Source organism: Eublepharis macularius, chromosome 6, assembly GCF_028583425.1.
Source record: "Eublepharis macularius isolate TG4126 chromosome 6, MPM_Emac_v1.0, whole genome shotgun sequence".
In the NCBI taxonomy this organism is placed as follows: domain Eukaryota; kingdom Metazoa; phylum Chordata; class Lepidosauria; order Squamata; family Eublepharidae; genus Eublepharis; species Eublepharis macularius.
The window spans coordinates 29,688,414-29,711,022 of record NC_072795.1 but is presented as its reverse complement, the minus strand read 5'-3'; the positions used below and the strand labels follow the sequence as shown (position 1 = coordinate 29,711,022).

General features: G+C 41.4%; 1 protein-coding gene across 2 annotated transcripts in view; it reads right to left on the bottom strand.

Moving 5' to 3' along the window:
* LOC129332878 (caspase recruitment domain-containing protein 8-like) overlaps positions 1–20,934 on the bottom strand; it is a 51,465-nt gene extending 30,531 nt beyond the window's left edge. For both annotated transcript variants that reach the window (XM_054984177.1, XM_054984178.1), the window contains exons 1-5: positions 20,852–20,934; positions 11,437–11,468; positions 5,603–5,650; positions 4,663–4,713; positions 3,132–3,161 (exon numbers count right to left, since the gene is read on the bottom strand). In XM_054984177.1, the coding sequence (XP_054840152.1) occupies positions 3,132–3,161; positions 4,663–4,713; positions 5,603–5,650; positions 11,437–11,468; positions 20,852–20,889 (199 nt within the window). In that variant the 5' untranslated portion in view covers positions 20,890–20,934. The remainder of the gene's footprint in view (positions 1–3,131; positions 3,162–4,662; positions 4,714–5,602; positions 5,651–11,436; positions 11,469–20,851) is intronic.
* Positions 20,935–22,609: the final 1,675 nt, after the last annotated feature.

The following is a 22,609-nucleotide window of genomic DNA, read 5'->3' as shown; positions in this document are numbered from 1 at the left end:
GTAGTCTTCTCAGGTATACAGACAAATACGATTTTGTAAATTAAATGGGGAAGGGGAGGCTTTTTAAAAAATCAATTTGATGAGGCCTAAATATGCTCCAGAAAAGATAAAACCTTGATAGTAGCTGAATATGGTAAAGCCGGAGCGGGGGGGGGGGAGAAATGGAAGGATAAATCAGCCTGCCCAATCGCCTGATTGGTTAGAAAACTTTGGCAAGCAAGAATTGATGGGATAGCTCGGGGCTTTCAATTTGTGCACGGATAATGATTTGTTCCTGTGTTTGTACACATGCCTCTATACTCCTAGCTCCCATCTTACTCAAAGCATGATTATAGACTCCTAGTTTGAAACAACCTCATGTTCACTGTGGTGTGTGAATACAGATGCGTGGATAAACAGGAATTGGTTTACATCCTCAAAACGCATTTCAGAACCATGATTTAGTCTTGGCTTTGAATCCTAGTAAATCTCAGTGCCCCCAGTTTAAGAAGTGTTGTAACGTTTTCCCAAAGCTCTGAGTGTCTTAACAGTAGGGATGCCATTTCCCTGCCCAGGGTGGGGGATCCCCTGCTCCCACCCTCCCCTCTGCCCCTACTTACCTGGCCGGCAGGGGGTGCATGACCCTGGGCGGTGTGGTGTGCTCCCATGCCCACAGCAGCCTGATTCAGGCAGAATCGCACCCACAGCAGGCCCAATTCAGGCCGAATCACTCCCCACAGTGGGCCAATTCAGCCCCCTGGTGAGCACGGACGTGCTCCCAGGCTGCCCTTTGACCCACGCAATGACATCACTTCCTGGAAGTGACGTCATCACGCAAGGCCAGGAGCACACGCATATGCAAAAACAAAAGCAGGGACACTGCAAAGTAGGTGCCAGGCTCCTGATCTCCCACCGGGGGAGTCGGGGGACCTGGCAACCCAACTTAACAGTGTTACAAAAGACCCTGTGTATAATGGATTATGAGTGTAAGCAACATACAGGCCACATTCAGACATCATAAATAAACCTAACAAAGTGTCTTGCAGCTCCTCAAAGAGTAACATTTATTGCGTCATAGCCCCCTTCATCAGTTGTAAACTCAAATTTGTTTATGACAAGAATGATCCACAGTCCTCAGGTTCACATATTCTATTTCTGCTCCCCTTCTCTGAAGTGCCAAAATTACAAACCAGGAAATCTTTAATAAACCACACTTTCTTGTAATGTCCAAATGGGCAATCTAAGAAACTGCAGTTAGTTTCTTGCTTGCAAACCAGGATTGTAAACCACAAGAATCCCCTAGGATGCTTCTACATCATCATTATCATCATCATCCCATTTATAATCCACCTTTCTCATTAAGAATCAAGGTGGATTATACAGTACAAGTGAGCTACAATATGATCAACAGCCGGGACTGGGGGAAAACTATCCCTGCAACAGAAGCAGCAGTGAGAAGGGTGGATAAGCTTACCAACTCTGGATTGAGAAATTCCTGGAGATTTGGGGCTGCAGCCTGGGAAGGCTGGGGTTTGGAGAGGGGAGGGATCTATGCGGGGTACAATACCAAAGTCCACCCCTTAAAGCAGCCATTTTCTCCAGGGAAACTGATCTCTGTAGTCTGGAGATCAGTTGCAATGCTGATGTATTTAATTCTCCAGGCCCCACCTGGAGGTTAAATAACCAAGAGGGTATCACGGAACAAGATAGAAAAAAACAGCAATACAGCGATGAAAACTAACAAAGTAATAAACAATCCAATGTTATACAAAATTATTTTTATGTGTACTGTTTCATAGAGAAAAATAAGTGAAATCATGCAAGAAAGTTCACATACACTTATCTTACTCAATAAACAGGAGTGCCAAGTTAGATAACAAGGTTCTAGTTCTTATAAACAAATGATAAAATCCATGCCAGTTACATATCATTCATCCTAAGAGTCTCATTTACATGTAAACAATAAACTTCTGTAAACATCAAGGACTTCTGAACATCAATAAGCAAACAAATTTCATTGGATGATAGTCAACTCAGAACACTATAGCTGGTTCTCTAAAGTGCAGGTGCAATGCAATAAGAAATCTTATAATTCCACAAAGATTTATAATGTGCAGTTTTGGTCCTGCAGAATAAGTGCAATATGCATACTCGGCTTAGCTCCTGATAGTACCAAACTGCAGTATTCTGCATAAACTGGGGAAGCCATGTTAATTTCAAGAAAGATACTTGGACTGAATTTTTTGGCAAGTTGTGGCATTTAATTATTTCAAATGAACAAATATTCCATCTAGCTATCATGGCTATTGGGTGTTAACGGGCCGAACATCCATATATTCTTATTTCTTAAATGGTGTATAACCATATTAGTTCATTGGAGCAGTTTTAAATTTTACATAAAATTAACAGTAGGCGTAAAATGTGCAGATACCTTTGACTGGCTTCCACTATTTTTCCAACAGGAAGAATTCTTTTTAAATTAGGTTATGTTAACATTTTACATGTTAGTCACTGGCCTTGGTCCAGACAGCTTTTCCACTCTAGGGAGGAGAGGGTCCATCTCAATCACCAAAATGGCTCTTCTGGGGAACATGGAACTTACATGGGCAAAAGCCTTTTGGGAAGGGGACCACAGTAAGGACAGAAATTGTGTGAGATGGACTGAAAAAGCTGGCTGGGTCAAACATGTGTACGTAATTCTATTTAATATTTTGCAAACCTCCTCTTATATATTATTTATTTTTATTTTATCAAATTTATACCCCGCCTTCCCCACAAATGGGCTCAGAGTGGCTAACAACATATATTATATAATTAAAACCACATATATATCTAAAAACCATAAAGACAATACAAAACAACTGGCACCATGATCAACTCAGGCTATAATAGATATCTAAAAAAACATGTACATAGCTGTAACACAGCCCAGGGCAGTTGCCAGAGGAACACAGGATGTAACAAAGGGGACAATTCGCTGGCTCTCAACCAAAGGCCCAGTGGAACATCTCCGTTTTGCAAGCCCTGTGGAACTGTAACACGTCCTGCAAGGCCCGTATCTCAATTGGGAGCATGTTTCACCAGGCCAGAGCCAGGGCCAAAAATTAAGGATAAATTAAGGATAAGTTAAGGATTAATTAAAGAACACTCACTTGATTCATCTTCATCTACCTCTTCTGTATCTACAAAAAAAAATTGAAAAGTCTAATTACTGACTCAGAAAACATGTTGCTAATGTGTTCAAAATATAAATGTATGCTGGAATATATACATATGCCAAAATCTCCTTGTCCCTTGTCGACATCAACCATTTCCTCCAATTCTTTTCCTGTTCATCCTGTTTTGCCACTTCTGTTGCCAATTTCTACACATATTTATAGCTTCCAGTTGCCGGGACTACCTTGTCAGCACAACAAGGCTCATTTTAACAAGTATTATGTCTGAGATAAAATACCATTTGCTGTCTTTTCTGTTCACTCACAAATGTCTACAGGAACAACGCATATAAATACAGGGCTTTTCTTGTGGTGGTACTCACCACCAGTACGAGTACCAGCACCTTCTGAGAGGGCTTTCCCAAGTCCTGAGGGGGGAATTGGTAGAAATCAGGACAACTATATGTCTTTTCTGCTTGGGGTTTTTTCATCGGTTCTGGCCCCATACTGCCTCTGTTCCTCTCCAGAGTTCTGCATGCATAGTCAAATATACCCCGATTAAATCTCCAAACTGCTTCCAAGACTTTTTTGCATTCTGTGAGGAGAAAGGCTGCATCTCCTGCAGAATCAATCTTTCTTTGGCTTTTCTTCAGCTTTTCTCCTTGCACACATACCCAGTGTTTTTTTTCCCACCAAAGTCAAACCGGGGCTTTTTTGAAGTGCAGAATGCTTTCTTCGGTATGACGTCTGGCTCTGGCTCTGCCTTTCACCCGCCCCTTTATTGCCCTGCATACTGACTGGCTGAACAGCAACCAATCCAGTTTTTTTCCTAATTTTTTAAAATTAAATAGCAACATTGCAAACTTGGTGCCTTAAAGGGAAATAAAACCCTTGCAACTGCCATGGAGGAAAACACTGCAATGCATTTAACCCAAAAACTCTGCAGAGAGCCCTGAATCCCACTGGATATTTTAAAGTTTTCACCTGTGCTTACTGTGCTTTTTAGATAATTCTTTTCTGTTTTTTTTAATGTAAACAGCAAGCCTGTAACACTGCAACACTGATGCCATTAAAAAAGACCCCTTGAAAGTTTCCTCAGCAATCAGCTGAGGAAACTGACCTGTCCTCAGCCGGTCAACTAACGAAACTGACATGATCTCAACCAATCAGCTAATGAAACTGATGTGTCTTCAAAGCCAGCAGCAGAAAGGGGCCATTTTTCTAGTGCAAAAATAAAAAACAGACAGCACTTTGTTTCGATTCCCTCAAAGTGTAGAATTAAAAAACAGAAGCAGTATGGGGCCAGAACTGATGAATAAAGTGGATCTGATCCTCATTGAATAAACAGAAAGCCTGATGTAAATATAAACCATCACAGGCATGTGCAAGTAATGGCAAACCCTGGGCTCTCTCTCTCTCACACACACACACAACTGATAGCTGTTTGTATTCTCTCAAGTCTGTTTTTGAGTTTGATATGCAGCTTAAGTTATTAAAATATAAATATTTTGAAATATTAATTACTCACTGGAGTCACTTTCGGAGCAACTTTCAGGGTCACTGTAGGAGCTGTCATCACCTTTACAGAATTAAAGCAAGAGTTAAAATAACATCCAAAAACTATAGTAATGTACTACCTTTTGTTAGGACCAACCAAAATATTACAAGATCAACAGTGCACAAACCATCCAAGTGCTTTGTCATATCGGATGCTTAGTAAAGAAAAAAACAAAATTTGGGTGACAGGAGAGTGAAAGATGTTTAGGGCATACTGGATAAAGCCAAAGTCTGTACACAGTTTTAATTCTTAAAATTAAAATTTCTTAAAATGTTAATGTCTTAAAATGGAGACCAGGAGACAACTAACCTAGATTATATGCTGATGGATGCAAAGCAAATCAAGAAACAAAAAAAATCCCTTTGAAATTATATACATTCTAATTTTGAAACAGTATAAAGTATAAAATAATGTTCAAAGTAAAACTTTAAAAATGCTATTTCAGTCAAAACCTTGTAAGAAATGCCATGTTATTAAGATGTAATAATCAACCCCTCAGCTAGAAAGTAACAAATATCCGGCAATGTAAAATTTAGAAATAACTAGGAATTCTTATGTATTTAGTGTCTTTCAATGTTTTGATTTCTAACTTCTGGTGTATGTTATTTTTAAGCTGTTATTGGGCCATTTTTCTCTGTTTTAATAGTTTATTTAAAGCTGAAAAAAAGAAATGTGGGGATACATCCACTTTCCACTGTGTGTTACACTAGTATTGCGCTTTGCCAATGGATTGTCTTAGCCACACAGGAAAATCCAGTTGCATGTGATTGTTATACTGCAACATCTATTATATGTTGGTGCAGCTTAAGATATAAAGTTTCAAAACTAAAAAAAAAAAATCTTTGGATTACTTGGCAGCAGATTTCAACACCCATTTAAGAAACGTCTTTACCCATTAGCTAATATTTACCTGATTGATTCTCCTGAGTGGAATCTTCATCTTTAGAGTCACAATCCCCTGTTTGTTGGAGAATAAAGGTGTGTCATTTGAAAAGTTTTAACATTCAGCAGGTTTTTTTTCTAATAAGAACAAATGAACTTTAGAACAGAGAGTTAGTTGTCGTCCAACTGTATAACCTGTCTTTGATTGAGAATAATTATTCCAAGCTTACAGGTCTATCTCCAGGTCTAGCTGTGAGCATTACCAAATTATTACCAAAGGGTGCACTCTTCTCTGTTACAATGTAATAGAACCAAAACCATAAAAGCAATGAAAGCACAGAGAATGCTTATTACCTTGCTAGCTTATCCCTGCCACCAAGATCTTATGAAACTCCCTGCCCATAACATAAGGTCATGCTGGAGCAGATCAAGGGCCCATCTAATTCAGCATTTTGTTTAGACAGTAGCAAACCAACTGCCTCTGGGAAGTTCACAAGCAGGATGACTACAACAGCATCCTCCCACCCGTGGTCCCCAGAGATTGATAGAAAGAGGCATACGGTCTCTGGTACTGAAGGGAGTAGATCTCCATGATGGCTAGTATACATTATGACTAGTAGCCATTGATAACCTTATCTTACATGATTTTTTCTACTCCCTTTTTAAAACCTTCCAAATTAGTGGCCATCATCCAATCATGTGGCAGTGAGTTCCACAATTTAACTATGTGCTGTGTGAATAAGTACTTCCTTTTGTCTGTCCTGAATCTCTCACCCTTCAGCTTTAGTGGATGACTCCAGGTTTTGGCGTTATGAGAGAGGAAGAGAAGCTTCTCTCTGTCTACTTTCTCTACCCTGTGCATAATTTTATAGACCTCTAGCCGGTGTCCTCTTATTCTCCTTTTTTCTAAGCTAAGCAGCATTAAGCAATTTAACCAGACATCATAGGGCTGTTGCTCTGGCCCTTGGACCAATTGGGTGGCTCTTTTCTGCATCTTTTCAAGTGCTTGGTGCCAAGCTGATATATGTTTGGATACCAGATGAAAACACTTTTTCTGTCCCATTCTTGGTGGTCTTGTAGATGTGCTGCTATTTGGGGGTTATAGCTTTCATTGTGTTTGTATTTTAATTGTTTTTACCTGTTTGTGGGAAGCTGTTCCAGGAGAGTACAGGTATATAAATATTTTAAATAAAAAATAATGATGAAGTCATGCTGGGCTTCCCAAGGCCAGATAAAGCTTTATCCACAGTGCAAGTCATGCCTCAAAGCCACAGTCAAGCCACAGTGTAAGTCATGCTTCAAAGGCAGCAAGAGATCTACAGGATTAAGATGTCAAACCCAATTGAACTAGTGTGCAAATCCTTATTAGATAGTGAGGATTACTCAAGTGCAATAGCTGTGCTTACATAAATAAGGATTTTTAAAAGCATACCACAGAATTCTCTGTTTGTAAGACAAACCACAGAACCAAGTTTGAAAATATTACTACAAAACCACAACTCACTGTTACACTGTATTAATGAGGAAAGCTTGTAAATATATTGGAAATGTGTAGTGAAGGCTCAGATATAAAGAAGAGGGCTGTGTGGGGATAACACCTGGACAGACTTGTCCATGGGCAGGACACAGTACTTTTGAGACCCCATAGTTCCTAACCCCACTGTTACTTCACTCATCCTCTCAAACATTTGTCCTCCAGATTAAATGATTCAGCTCACACTATCTATTTTGCTTCTTATTAGGTTCATGTTACCCTTCTTTTCTATTATCTACTCTTGAGGCCTCTTTATTTTCATATTGTTTTACCTCCAAAAGTCTTCACTCTGTTGTTCCTATTTATCAATCTACCTTTTCTCACTCTTGCTTTTTCACTTACCTGGAATTACTGGGCTTCACAAATCGAACTTTTCACATCACTTCTCCCTTGCTGCTCCCAGCCACTAACACCGATTGCCTCCTATCCATTCATATATTTTAAATGCCTTTTAAAAGCTCGGTTCTTCTTGAGCTGATCCATATATTGACCTCCATTGCTATATGCTGGTTGTAAGCCTGTGGTCTTACTGTACATGGGAAGCTGCCTTACATCAGACCAGACCACTGGCTGGCAGTGGTTTTTCCAGGGTCTTAGACAGAGGGAAGTCTTTCACAGCCCCTGCAAGTTGCAGTCCTTTAACTAAATACCCGGGACTGAATCTGGGACCTTTTGTAAACAAAGTATGTACTCTACCATAGAGCCACAGCTTCTCCAACACACATCATTAAAGTGAAGGGTCTATGTATACATTAGCACTTCCATACCAGAAAATAACTGCTGAATCTAAATAATTGTGAAGAAGGTATGTGAATTTGCTGTTTCTTCAATTCAGCATCTGAGCCTCAAGTGGAAGTTATTGCCTTAAACATTTTGTAACTACAGACTTCTAAGCAAGTTCCCCTTAATTCCATCTAGTCAAAACATCATCTCTTTGAAAAGTGTTCTGTGATCTATCCTGACAAATACGTATTAGCTCACTCTGGACCATTACCTTGGGAACAACTGCTACCACTTCTAGTGCCCCTAGATGTTCTGCCTCTAAAGGAAAAAAAACTGAAATCCTGCCCTAAAGTCATAGTTGACTTATGGAGACCCTTGGCAGGGTTTTCATGGCAAGAAACTAGCAGAGGTCGTTTGCCACTGCCTGCCTCTGCAACCGTGGTCTTCATTGGAGGTTTCCCATCCAAACTACTAACCAAGGCCAACCCTGCTTAGCTTCTGAGAGCTGGTTCTCCTGAGCTATCCAGGTTTCTAACTACTGGTAAAAGTTGGCTTGCATCAGAAACAGGAGAAATACATGAGGATACAACACCCACAAAAAAAGAATCTAGCATATTTTCTCAACCCCGACACAAGGTGCTTATCACCATCCTTAATTTGTGCATGGATACCATAAGACCACAGAAGTCTAGGCTCATGGAGGGTCAACAGGGACTTGATGCAGAGTACAAAGAGCAGAAGGAAAATAAAATGGAGTAGCTAACTAAGCACTAAACTTTGCAAACATCTTTATAATTTTTCCCAGGGGTCACAAGTTCACAAGTTTATTATTACGGTCCTGTGACCCAGCATAGCCAGAGTCAAATGGAGTCGAACTTAACTAGGATGAAGAATGAGGAGAAATGAAAAGGTTATGGGATGGGTTAGCTTGACTGGGTATGAGTAATTATTGATCGATGATCCCATTGTCACTAGAAGATATAACAATTAAGAGAGTAATTTTCTTAAAAAGGAAGATTGGACTCTATATGAAAGAAAATGTGTGTGTGATGAAGATTTCTGCTTCTTAGTTATAAACAGAACAGCAATTTTTAAAAAGAAGACAAACCTATTATACTAACTTTGCCCAATAATTATTACTATGGTGTAAAAAAAAAACATTACTTAAGGCAAAATTAAAATGAAAAGAGGAAGAACCTGTAGTGAGTCATTAGCCTTAAATATTTCACCTGGGAGTCAACTTACCTATTGCCTAAAGTACAACATACTCTTGTAAAATGACACCTGATTTGCTCATGTTTTAAAACAGTGTAATGCTTGGCATTAATTCCATGCTTGTGTCAAAACATATAATCTTTGTTGACATAAAATGAAAGCATAGCTAATACTTTAAATATGATGCACAGACAGGAAAACCCCATTCATGGGGATATACATATTGTATACATCTGTGAGTTTGCAATGCAGGTGCTGAAATGTGGAATCCAGCATGGAGTTTTGCAAGCTTTCTTCTTTGCCTATTTATATGAAGTAATTTTGTTACAGCTATAAGAAGATTCTGAAAATGTGTTAGCACTGTCTGGTCAAAGCCCAGCTACTTGCCATTTGGGGTTCTAATGATTAGGAACTACAGGATATGATACTTTTCTGTTTCTTGAACCTAATTCTTAACCAGCACCCCCTCATATCCTTTGGCAGTCACCAAAACTCCTCAGCCTTTTGCTCCTCCAGTCCTTTCCACTCATTCCAAAGAACAACATATTCATTGGAAAGTTGTAAAATTTGAAGCAAGGAAAATTGTGCATAACAGCAAAAACATGCAAGTATGCACAATTCATACTATGCAGAATGTGGGGGGCATGTATTTTAGTATATATAGCTCTCAACAAACTGAAATTTCAAACTTTTGGGGGAGGGATAAATAATCTGAAATTTAGCGCGAATCACTGCATTTCCTTATCTCATTTGTCGCAATTCTGGACAGTACTTTTCATTCAAATAATTTTTAGGCCTCTCCTCCCGCCCACCCCCGGCATAGGGTAGAAGAGAACGTACAAGAGCAGTATTTGTAACATAAAACAAACAACATACAGGATAATGGAGGTTTTACATTCATACTGCAAAGCAGCTAAAGAGCTACTTTTAGCCTCATGTGTGAAAACACCTCTGTGTTTTTCATTTTTCCATTTTTTAAAATGTTGATTTGTAACAACCTTTGCAAGGTTGTTGCACTCTTAGCCATCTTGTGTTTAAGGAAATAAGGTAGTATACAAACATCTTGCCCTGACCTGAATAGCTCAGGCTGGCCCAGTCTTGTTAGTTCCCGTAAACTAAGATCCTGTCGTTTTAAGCTATTCTTATTTAGTAATTGCAGATTTGTACCTGATTTTAACTGTATTAAATTATGCTTAAGGCCTATGGCCATATAAGCAGAATAAATGATGAAGGTGTAAACTAAGCTGGGTTGGCCCTGGACTTGGATGGGAGCACACCAAGGACATCCAGAGTTGCCGTGCAGAGGCAGGCAGTGGCAAACCACCTCTGATCATCTCTTGCTTTGAAAACCCCACAGAGTCACTGTAAGTCAGCTGTGACTTCACAGCAAAATGAAATAAAATGAACATTAAGGCAAGTCTCCGTTTTTCCTGTTTTAAACTTGAAGTGAGATATCAAACAAGCCTATGGGATCTAAGCTCCTTATATTCCAGGCTAACAGTACAAACCTGAGTACATTTTCCAGAGAGTAAACCCCCTCATATCCTTTGGCAATCTAGGCCTGAGTAGGACTGAGTAGGCCTCAGTCTAGGCCTGAGTAGGATTTTGAACAGACCTACTTAGGGAACGAGCCTAAGCAGGTCTACTCAGAAGTAAGTCCCATTATATTCTACGGAGCTTACTCCCTGGAAAGTGATTTTAGATTGCAGCCTTGATCTAAGGAAGATCATACTAATTGTAAACTGCAAGGCCCTGTGAGCAGCCAGAATCCTTATTTGCATGGGTTCTGTCTACAAAGAGAAGTGTTCAAATTATAGCGAAAGCGGAAGTATTTTTTTTAATCCTGCCCTTTTGTTTGTGGTGAAGCTTCTTATCAATCAAAAATATCAAGAAACATCAATCTAATACTAAACAAAAATTGAGAAAAGTAAGCCAAATGATGTGTGTCCTCTTTTGCCAAGTGATGGAGGAGGAGGGGTATATTTGCTTATATTTTATTTTAAAAAGTTAATTAAATATAAAATTACTAGTGTATTGTATCCTTTTTAAAAACAAATTGTGAGAGAATGCCACCACATACTTTCAAATGGGAGCTTAAACCACGTATACCTAATCTCAACCCACGTCATTATACCTCATCAGACAGTATCTGAATCACACTAACTTTTGCCATCCTAGAAGCATTCAGCCTAAATGTCGTTATTCTGAAATCAACAGGGTTATTATTTAAGGAATATATAACTGACCTTTTGGCACTAATGAAAAGTTAAGAAAATCAAAATCAAATTTTTATAGTCCTTAATTACAGAATTGAAACAGTGAAGAACCATTTCTATTTCTATTAAAATAAATCCACCACAAATTTTTGTATGCTTTGAAAAGATAATTACCTTGTTCTTCTGAAGTTAAAATACCAGAATCACTGAAAGACAAAATGTTTGAGCATTTTTATTACAGGAGAATTAAAAGATGGACTCCCTTGTACTGCCATTAGAGACATTAAATATAAATTGAAAAAAAATGGAACAATTCTTGGGGGGTCTTTCTCACACAAAGCCATGCTGTTGTAATTAGTTTAACTGAATAACTCTATGAATGAGAACCTTGTTAAGGACTTGTGGATTCTTAGATTCTCCTCCACATTCTAGTTTCCCTAATACTATTCTCAAGACAAGGATCAGCACTCGAAAAGTGACCATGGCTCAGCGGCAGAACATGCTCAGCATCTCCATTTACAGTATCTGGTAATATATGTGCCGTCAAGTCACCTCCAACCTATGGTGACCCTATGAATGAAAGACCTCAAAAACATCCTATCATTAACAGGCTTGCTCATATCCTGCAAACTGGAGGGCGTGGCTTCTTTTATTGAGTCAAGCCATCTCATTTTTGGTCTTCCTCTTTTTGATAGGTGATGTGAAAGACCTCTGCCTGAGTCCCTAGAGAGCTGCCACCTGTATGAGTAGATAATACTGAGTGTGATGGACCAATGGTCTGATTCAATATAAGGCAGTTTCAAGTGGTCACTTAGAAGCATCGAAATGAAGCTTTGTGCAATTCCTGCTAAATGGGAAATCAGTAAGCATCTGGCCCCATTAAGTCTTTTTTTAGGATATACAGTCTCGTACCGTTCCTACAACCTAGAAGCAGTAAGAAGTTAACAAAAATGTTTTAAGGTATACAAGTTTACATCAGTTCAACAGCTGCTGTTATTGCACATGCTTTGTCTGGGAAGGAAGTTCAATAATCACTGTTGAAATTATTACTGCTGAAAAAGTTTGAAGTACATACTTAAACCACCAATAATGTTGATCTTGAGCATTAACAATGGAATCAATTCTTCCAGTGAAAAGGGTAACATTTTCATATGTGGATGAGATGTTTGGGTCTTGACAAACTCAGTCAAGAGCTTGACTCCTAGACCCAGCCTTACAGATGGAGAGGCAAACTCATATTGTTGTTAGGAAAGGCTTATTTCAATTATATCTAATTTAGAAAGTGGGCCTTCTCTTGGCTATACCTGATATAGCCATGCCGATTCATGCCACTGTAACCTCGAGGATTGATTACTATAATACACTCTACATAGGGCTGCTCTTCAGGAAAACTCAGTAATCCCAATTACTATGAAATGCAGCAGCTGGGCCCAAGGAAGACCATCCATTAGTTTCTCGAATGTCTATGCTGGTTGCTGGTGCATTTCTGAATTCACTCTGAGGTGCTGATTTTAATCATTAAAACTCTTTACTGCCTGGATCCCACATACCTATTAGAACACCTCTCCCACTATAAGTCCCTGAAAGTGCTACACCAGCACAGTAGGTACGCTTGTCATTCTACGTTCAGAACTGTTTCAGCCTGAACAAAGAGGGTAGCCCATTGGTCTGTAGTAGAAGATCACGATTTGGGTCCAGTAGCACCTTAAAGACCAACTAGATTTCCAGGGTATGAACTTTTGAAAAGAACTTTTGTTCAGCCTGCCTGAACAAGGGCCTTTTTGGTGGCAGTTCCAGTCCTGTGGAATTGTCTGGCAAAGGAAATGTCTGAAATGTTGGTGCTTCACAGTAGGAACAAGACAGAACTGTTTAAAAAGGTATTTGGGTAATTTAATTTGTTTTTGACCCTGATAAAGGCTGCTTTGAGGAGGGGGTTTTGAACTTGGAAAAAGTTGAGGTCGTGTTGTTTTGTAGATTATGTTTTGTACTGTATCTACTGTTTTGTAGATTATTTTTATGTAAAATGCTTTGGGCAAATCAGAAAAGCTGTTTATGTATTTAAAATATGTATATATCTTGTCTTAAAGAAGAGCAGCAAGATTCTCTCTCAGTCATTCTGTTCACTGCTTACAAAAGTCACTCTTTTCCAATTCTTATAACAACTGTAAAGGAAACACATTTGCCATCTTTATGGCAAAAATTAAATATTAACAGAGTCCGTTAAAGCGTCTAGACAGAATAAGTATCTCTTTTTATTGCCTGCTGCAAAGTATTGCCTAAGGCAGTACAGAATCAATGCTAGACAAAGATACAATTAATCTCTTACGGTGATGTAACAAGGCTTTCTTTTCAGTAATAACTAGCCACAGTTCCCATAGAAAGCATGTCATCAGAATGTCTAGATTTAAATGACGATGACAGGAAAGTGCTCTGTCAGAGCTTTACTTATGTCCTTTTACTTATAAGGCACAGCAGTTTGGGGGGAGGGTGGTGAAAGGGCTCAGGGAGCAGACTAGCCCTTCTGCCAATGTATCTTGCACTTATGTTGATCTGATCCTGAGTTTCCCTCTCCTGGATAGTCCAGGCAAGCTCAATGTCATTCAATCTCAGGAGCTATGCAGGCTTGGCCCTGGTTAATAATTGGATGGGACATCTCCAATGAAGGTTAGGGTTGCTATGCAGAGGCAGGAAATGGCAAACCACCTTTGTTAGTCTCTTGCCTTGAAAACCTCAGCAGAGGTCGTCATAAGTCAGCTATGACTTGAAGGCACTTTCCTCCTCCACCGAGCCTGGGTTACTCCAGTGTGGCAGCATCACACCAGGCTGGGGTGCTGGTAGTGTCCCATTGCAGCAGACCACCAGTGGGCCTCAGGTGGAAATTCCTGTGCCAGTGTGGAAGTGGGCAAGCCAGGGATGCATGCTGGTAGATAATCAGCTTCCTAAGCCACTCCAGGCTAGGTAATGCCCCTAAACAGTGGTGGACAGTTACACCATGAAAAAAATACAGCATAACCCATACAAAAGGAAAAGTCAATTGCCTTTCCCCCTGTGGCCATCACAGTCCCCAGCAATCCTCTCAGACTGCATTTCCAGCCCAGCTCTTGAAGTATCCCCCCTCAGGCAGCCATTCGACCTGGGAGTCTGCCTGCTCCAACTGCCTGCAAAAGGCCCTGGGAACAACATGCACAGGCACAGTTGCCATACTGCACAAAAGGAGTTGGCAACCTGTGTCCAGGCATTCCCTTCATGATTGGCAGTTCAATAAAGTCTGGGTTGTTCCACCATTTGCTTATGTGTAGGTGGCACTAGCTCCATGCCACACCCACCCAACCTGTCCCTTCTCCATTGGGCTGCCCCTTGACATATCCCAGAGGGTGGGCTCTGGCTCAAGGGGGATAATGCTGCGGTGGCTCCAGATTTTCCAGATGTCACTGGACCTCTGTTTTGTTCTGCTACACAGCTGAGCAGTGTCTCACAGGCACCCTAGAGGCTAAGCCCACACTTTGGTCCACATCCCCCTTTCCCCCTTAGAACATACTACAGGGGGCTGGGTGTGACTTGGAGGGTTGTCCAAGAAAATGTGTGGCTGGTCTGGGGGAAGGGGGGTCTTTGAATGGGTCCCACATTCTCCCACCACACTGCTGGTGTCTGATAAGCCGTGCAGATTGTTAGCACATGGTGGGGGGGGATCCAAGGTCAATGCGAGCACACTGCTGTCATGGTTGCAGCAGAGAGGGAGTAGTAGAGCCACATCCTGGCCAAAATGATGGATCTCTGGGCTGCCCCATCAACTAGACCATCCTGCTCCCCCTTTTGCTGTTGGGGGCGGGGGTCAGACACAGGGCTTTAGCCTGCCTCTCTCTTCTACCATGAGGAGTTTGAAACAGTAGCCCCAGCCATGCTATCCCAGTGGCTTTCCACTGAGCCATGCTGATTTGTGTGATATTCTCTGCCTGGCCCCATATGGCATATAGTGACATCAGAGTTGCAGTAAGGTGTCTAGTCCCTGCTGGCATATCTTTTAGGATAACAACAACAGCATTCAATTTATATACCGCCCTTCAGGACAACTTAATGCCCACTCAGAGCAGTTTACAAAGTATGTCATTATTATCCCCACAACAAAACATCCTGTGAGGTGGGTGGGGCTGAGAGAGCTCCAGAGAGCCGTGACTAGCCCAAGCTCACCCAGCTGGCTTCAAGTGGAGGAGTGGGGAATCAAACCTAGCTCTCCAGATTAGAGTCCCGCACTCTTAACCACTACACCAAACCTTCTCTCCTGGCTTAGGGGCTAGCCGAGTGTCAGGGGATGTGGGTTCAAGCCTGGTCTAGGTCTTTTTGGTCCTTTGCCTTTCTGTTTTTACTTTTCTGGGGAAAGGGGTGTGTGGCTCAGAGTGGTGGTGTTTGCAAGCAGGTAGCGCTTTCACTGCCAGTCTGGCCCTCGCAAACAATGGGGTAGGCGCTCTGTCTGCCACTGGGGTGGGTGTTTCCTCCAGGCTGAGGAAGGAGCCTCTTGAGCCAAGTGCCCCAGTTGGGGTGCTACAGTTGCGGGGGTTTTCCATGCTGTCCGCTGGCTCTCGGAAGGGGGAGTGGCATTGAGAGGAAGCGGCTGCATTCACAGACGGAGATTGGCTGCACCTGAAACTGCCAATCATGGAGCTGTCAACAGCAGCTGTTGTGTAATTGGTGGATGTTGCCGGAGTTTCTATGGAGACTAGAGAGCTTGCTCTGCTGTTGTGCCTAGCAGGATTCGTCTGTTGGCATATCTCCCTGTGAAAAGTCCTTAGGGAACAGACTAATGTCACAGAAGTTACACGGTCCTCTGGACACCTCCACAATGGCACACTTTAGGATTGCCCTAAAAATCATTTAAAAATTGAATTACAACTTAACAAGTGGCTGGACAAAGGATATTCTTCCAACTCCTTGTTAAAAGTAATTTCAAATGGTATGTTTACTACTTAAAACATTTAATCAGTCTCTTTATATCACATTTTCCAAAACTATTTCCAGATCTGTATGTCATATATCTATCATGAAAAATTTTAACCCTTAGGTAAAGGGTTAAACTTTGTTGGAACTGGGAAGTCTTACACACCCACACAGACACACACACACTTCAATTTTCCTTTTCTTCCAGTTAACCATTTGTGGGACTGCTCTCATAAGATAACCACTGCACAAGAGATGAGTTTACATCACCACTCTTATCACATTTCAAATTAATTGCACTTTTCCACTTTGTTATTGTGGATTGGATTTCCTGGAGCCACCCAACTTCATCTCAAAGATGAAAGCTCAGGGCTCTTTCCTAATAACTGCTGAATTTGCACAATTTCAGCTATACTAACCATCTAACAAATTGGATACAGTGTACCAACAATGTCAGGGGAGGGGGGAACCATTTGAGAGAACTGTGATAAAGTAATATTATTGTGAAGTAACTTATATATTACCGTGAAGTTTAAGAGAATGTATGAATGGATGCAAAGGCACAGACTAGGGGGGGGGGGGTGGAACCAAAATGCTTCAATGTGGGAGAGAGAGCTACAAAACAGAAGTCAAACTAATCAAACAAGGGTCTGTACTTCTTGAATGAGGTATAGAATTTTCATGCAAAACCCAGGCAATAATAGTGCGTCATGGAGTGTGGTGGTTTGTGCACCCCACCCCCCATGAAGATCAGCAGGAAATAATGTAAAGGCCGGCATGCGTGAATAGCTATCTGCATGAACCAAAATTAAGAATACTCAACATTGTGAATCAGAGGCAAGACTTGTTCGAAGAATTATAAACCAAGACAAAGGTCTTCTCTATGCTTAATTTTTTAAAATGTCTTCTCTCATATAATCAATGCTATAATGGATATTGATCTTTGGAAAAAGCCAGAAACACTCTAATCTTTATTTTTTTCCCTGCTTTCCCCAGGTCAGTTCTGCTTAGGATTTGTTGTTATTTTTGCAGTGGATTTTTTTAAAAAAAGAAATACAGCTTTTTTAATGCTGGCTTTGTGGCCAAATATCCCCCTCCTCATTTTTGTTTAGGGCAATGAAATGATTTGGTTCCTCATCATAACAGTTAATCCCTGCATACAGTAGCAATAAAAACAGAAAAGGCACTCAGGCCACTATATTTATTAGCTATATTTATTTATTGCAAATCCTACTTTCTGCTATTTGACTTTCTAGGTAGCTTTCAATCAATAAAACTATGTACGATAAAACCCAAACACAAGCCTCAATAACTGAAATATGCAATAAAATCCAATTCAAAAGAGAAATAGCAGCCAAGAATCATCACATCAATGCTCAAGAAAATAAAAATAGTTTTAATACACCAATTAAAAGATTTTTTAAAAGTTAGCATCAAGCAAAAAAGCCTGGAGAGTTTATACCACATATACCCCCACAGAAAAGGCAGGGCCTCTGTAAATACCCACCTGAAAACTGGGGACCTGAAACAAGGCCTTATGGGATGAAGCAAGTTTGCATGAGAAAAGATACTCTAGTGCCAGGCAGCTTAGAGGCTAGAACAGCACTGAAAACTGCACCCAGTATTTTAAAAAAATTGAAAGCCTATGATTCTCTTTAACATTAGCAAAATATGTTCAAGTCAGTAGCTCTTAGTTTGCAACCAGATGGCTCTGTTTTGAATATAATGAAGTTTCTGGATGGTCTTCAAAGGCAGCCCCACGTAGTATGCACCATAGTAATCCAGCCTGAACGTTGCCAGTGCATGCAAATAGTGGGGAGACTAGCTGTTTCTAACTAGCACTAAAATGTGTAGAAATAAGGGAGAAAAATGAACATTAAATTGAGTTTTGCAAGAACAATAACACTTTCATTTTAAAAAATGGTGTAACCTTGTGTTGCACAAGATTTGTATGCTTCGTTTATCCTAATTAATAATGGATACCAAGACTGGATTATTTTATACAACTGAAAAGTGCACTGAATGGAAGGATTTGTTTGTTTAATTAGTTAGTTCCCTTGTTAATAGCAGGTTTAAAATATGTGGATTCTTTGGGGGGGGTTGTTTTTAATACAAAAAAATAACAGTGTTATATATCTACAAAATAATTCCTGTCTCTATAATTAAAGGTTTTTTTTCCATATATAACATTCTTCATAACAAGCACAAAAAATGCCTGAATGTTATCCTGAAATCTTGTATTCCAATAATCAATAAATATATCCATATTTCTATGAAATTGTCAGCTGATTCATTTTACTCATCTTTTAAAGTATGTCAATTTAGATATAAATGCAGCTGAGCCAACTCTTTCATCAAAGAAAAGTGAATCTGATTTTTTCCCCATGAGAAGTACATACCTTAGCACATTGTGGATTATAAAACAAATTTTCATCTACATTCCCAACCCTGAAAAGGATTACAGTAGATAACAATCTTTACTCAAGAAGCCGAGATTTTTTTTAATTTTCCAAACTAGACCCCATGCTATAGCAGTTAGAATGTCAGAGCAGGATCTAGGAGACTCAGGTTCGAATCCCCACTCTGCCATGGAGAAGTACATCACTATGTAGCCTTGCATATTATCTGTTGCTAGAATATGTACTCCTATACTACCTGTGCTTCATGTTATCTAATGTCAGTCCTAGAATTGATTATGTTCTGTTTCAGCAATTTTCAACTCTGTATTGGATCCTTGCTAATGCTGCATCTTTGTAAAATCCTATGACATTGTTGTGGAAATGTCCTTGACACTGTATGGAAACATCCTAGGTACTGTATGGAAATGTCCTCGATACTGATTGTACTAATCTCATGCTATGTAACCTGCCTTAAGTCTCAGTGAGAAAGGTGGATTATAAATGACATCAATAAATAAAATAAAATAATGCTGTAAGCTGGTTTGGGTGTTCAGGGGTGGGGTGGAAAGCAGGGTATAAATAAGTTACAAAGCATGAAACAGCCTTATACAGAAATCAGACCACTATACAAAAATCAGACCTACTGCATTCTCTGAGCAGCAGTAGTTTCAGTCTTTGATCATCAACTGGTATCAATCTTTTTTCCATTTCCTTGACCCGTCACCTCTCAAGCAAAAAAAAACACAAAAAACTTACCTCTTGTTTTGCAGTTTAACTGAAAGTGACAGAAACTGAAATCTTGCACTAAGATGTATTGCCCTTCTAGATGTACCACCATTTGCTATGAATAGCCCAAGGGAACAGCTAAGTGTTTCATTTGGGGTTTGGAGATGTGGTGCAGGCATTTTGGTAGGGAGCTAATAACTGCTCATGACTCATTTCCTAGTAGTTTAGGTGCTGAGTTTTAAGCTGCAGCACAACTTCTCTGAAAGAAGGTATGTGGTATACTGATATTATGCTAATAATGAAGACTGGTTGTCACATCCAAATGCATAGAACGCATGTCAGATTTTTAAAGTGCTTTCTGTACTATATCTTAAAAAGCCTTATACTACCTTTGTAAGGATTAAAAGTTGTCCCTGTGGGATGGCCAAAGCTGGGAGAACAGGGACTGGCCTAAAGACCGTGAGCAACATTTGAATACACAGCTCACAATCTTAAATTCTGTGCTATACCAGCTTTCTGCTAAAGAAAAATATCTTTTTTCTCTAAGGGACCCCCCCCCTTTTCCCTAGATATGTAGACAGCTGATGCCTTTTCTGTCTGCCACAAAGCTTCTGAACAACAACAAAAAGCCCAGCATGGAGCCTACAAAAAAGGTGAGGAAGGAGTATTGAAGTAGTTTGTGCCAGGCAGCGCCAAAAGCCACAGAAAGCTCTCTCTCCGCAGTATAGATAGTCTCGGGTGGGTAGTTTCTGGCAGGTAGCCCTGTTGGTCCGTAATAGAAGAGCAAGATTCTGGTCCAGTAGTACCTTAAAGACCAACCATATTTCCAAGGCATGAGCTTCCGCAATTCTGTTCCACAAGAGCTTTGAGTCATGAAAGCGCATACCCTGGAAATCTAGTCGGTCTTTAAGGTGCTACTGGACCAGAGTCTTGCTCTTCAGGTGTTAGTCTGAGGAAGTAGCACAAAATTCAAGTCTAGTAGCGGACCAACATTTCCCAAGATAGAAGCTTTCCTGAGTCAAAGCTTACTATAAGCTTATCTGGCTGCCTCCCACCCCTCCCTCCCACCCCGCAGTAAGGAAAGGGACCGTCTTTCTATTGTGTCTATGGAGAGGAAACAGCCCTTCCTCTCCATCGTCTTCACTTCTCCCCCAGCCAGCCAGCCAGCCATCCTTTGTGCTGCTGAGGGAGCTGCTCCTGCAGGTTCGCGCCCGCCCACTGGCTCTCCCTGCCAGCTTCCTTCACCCTCCTCAGCACCCGTGCAATGGCGCCTTTTGTTGTGGTTGCTGCCCCTCGCCAGGTCCTCGTGCTGAGGAAGGGCTCCAGAAGCGCGCGCGGGCGCCCGAACGTCTTTTTCCTCGCGGAGGGCGATCCCTCTTGAGCCCCCCCCCGCCCCCCCCCACACCTGCTGAGCCGCAACACCCTAAACTCGCCTGGCGAGCTGTTGTCTGCGGGGCGCCTTCCCTAACTCACCACGCGCCTCGCCAGCTTCCCTCTGGCGCGCTCATCTTTTCCGCGGGCGCTGCGCTTACCAGCTGTCCACCTGCGGGCACTCCAGGTCGCTTGTCATCCTGTGAGGGAAAATAACACGCCAGGCGCGCGCCTCCTCCTCCTCCTCGCGGCACCAGGGGCAAGCGAGCTCTCAGCGGATGCGTGGCTCTGAGCGGGAACAGGGGAGGGGAGGCAAGCCCAAGCCCAGCCCAGCGCGTGCAGCGACACAGCTGCAGCCGTCGACTTGGCAACCAGAGCGCGGGAGACGGCGCTGCAGACGAACCCAGAAGCGCTGGAGGCTGAACGCCTGTCGCCTCCGCTAGTGGCAGTGGGGTTGCCAACCTCCAGGTGGGGCCTGGGGATCTCCAGGAGTTACAACTGATCTCCAGCCCACAGAGATCAGTTCCCCTGGAGAAATGCAAGATTCGGGTCCAGTAGCACCTTAAAGACCAACAAGAGTGCCAGGACTTTATTATTAATAACAACAGTGTACTTGTATACAGCTCTTCTAGGCAGATTAATGCCACATTCAGAGCCATGAACAAAGTTATTATTATCCCCACAATACAGCTGGCCACCTGCGAACTCATGGCAGAGGCTGGATTCAGAACCCGCAGAGTGCTGGTTCACCACCCAACTACTTAACTACTATCCCACAGCAGCTCTCTTTAAGGTGCTACTGGATAAAAATCTTGCTCTTCTACTAGACCAACACAACTACCCATCCAAAACTACCGTCTTGGAGGAAATGGCTGTTTCGGGGGGTAGGGGTGTTCTATGGGCTTTATGTTTAGCCCCCCCCCATCCCGTCATCCTCAGGTTCCACCCCCAAATATCCAGGAATTTCCTAACCCAAAGGAACCCTAAACGGTAGCACGACCTTGCTCCCCAGAAAATCTAGACTGCTGCCTAGTCTTTAGGTTACAGACGGCAGCAGCTCTCTAAAGGCATGGGTGTCACCAAGCATGTGAAGCACTGGGTTGGTTCCTTGCTGGCAAAGCACAACCAGCCCACGAAAAGTGGAAATGCAATGGCCTTAGCATGACAGCCTTATAGGCCCATAGTGCATCTTCTGCTATCTTGGAGATGCTGCAAAAAGGGTTCCCTGTTTTTTATATTATGTCCCCCTTTTTTAATCCACACATTTCCTCTTTTTTCTGTAATAAACCTTCTTTCTAAAAAGGCATATTTTGGCTTCCTTAGTTAGTTAGGAAAGGGCGGGGAGGTAACTTTCTGTGCTGGGAAGCTCCCTTAGACCAAGGATCCTCTTGAAAGCACCCTGGTAATTGGCTGCCACCACTCATGCATCTCCTGAGAACATCTAGGCCGACCTGCTGAGAAAGTGCCCTTCCGGCTCAGCCCTACTCAATGACAAAGTAACAGGGCAGAAACCCAGGGAAATTCCTTGTAACAAATTATGTGGTACCCAGGCAATCTGGCACGTAAGAAAAAGATTAATATCCCAGAGAAATGCTTTGTACTAAGGAAGCCAAGATATCTTTATAGAAAGAAGGTTTAATATAGAAAAAGGTGAGAAATGGTGGGTGGTGGGTTCAAAAGTGGTAGGAAAAGAACAAAATATGTGTTGGACTTTTGCAGCTGTTAAAGATGGAGAGAGTCATCCCTAGAAAAATTGGGATAGGATGGAAGTTTATGGCTTGTGTGGAAAGAGTGGAGAGAGAGAGACGTTATAATGAAAGAAACACATTCATGACAGATAAGGAGGTGCATCTGTTTTTGCAGACTTGGATTTGTGTATTATGGTTATCATTATCACGATCATGAGAGGATTTAAATGG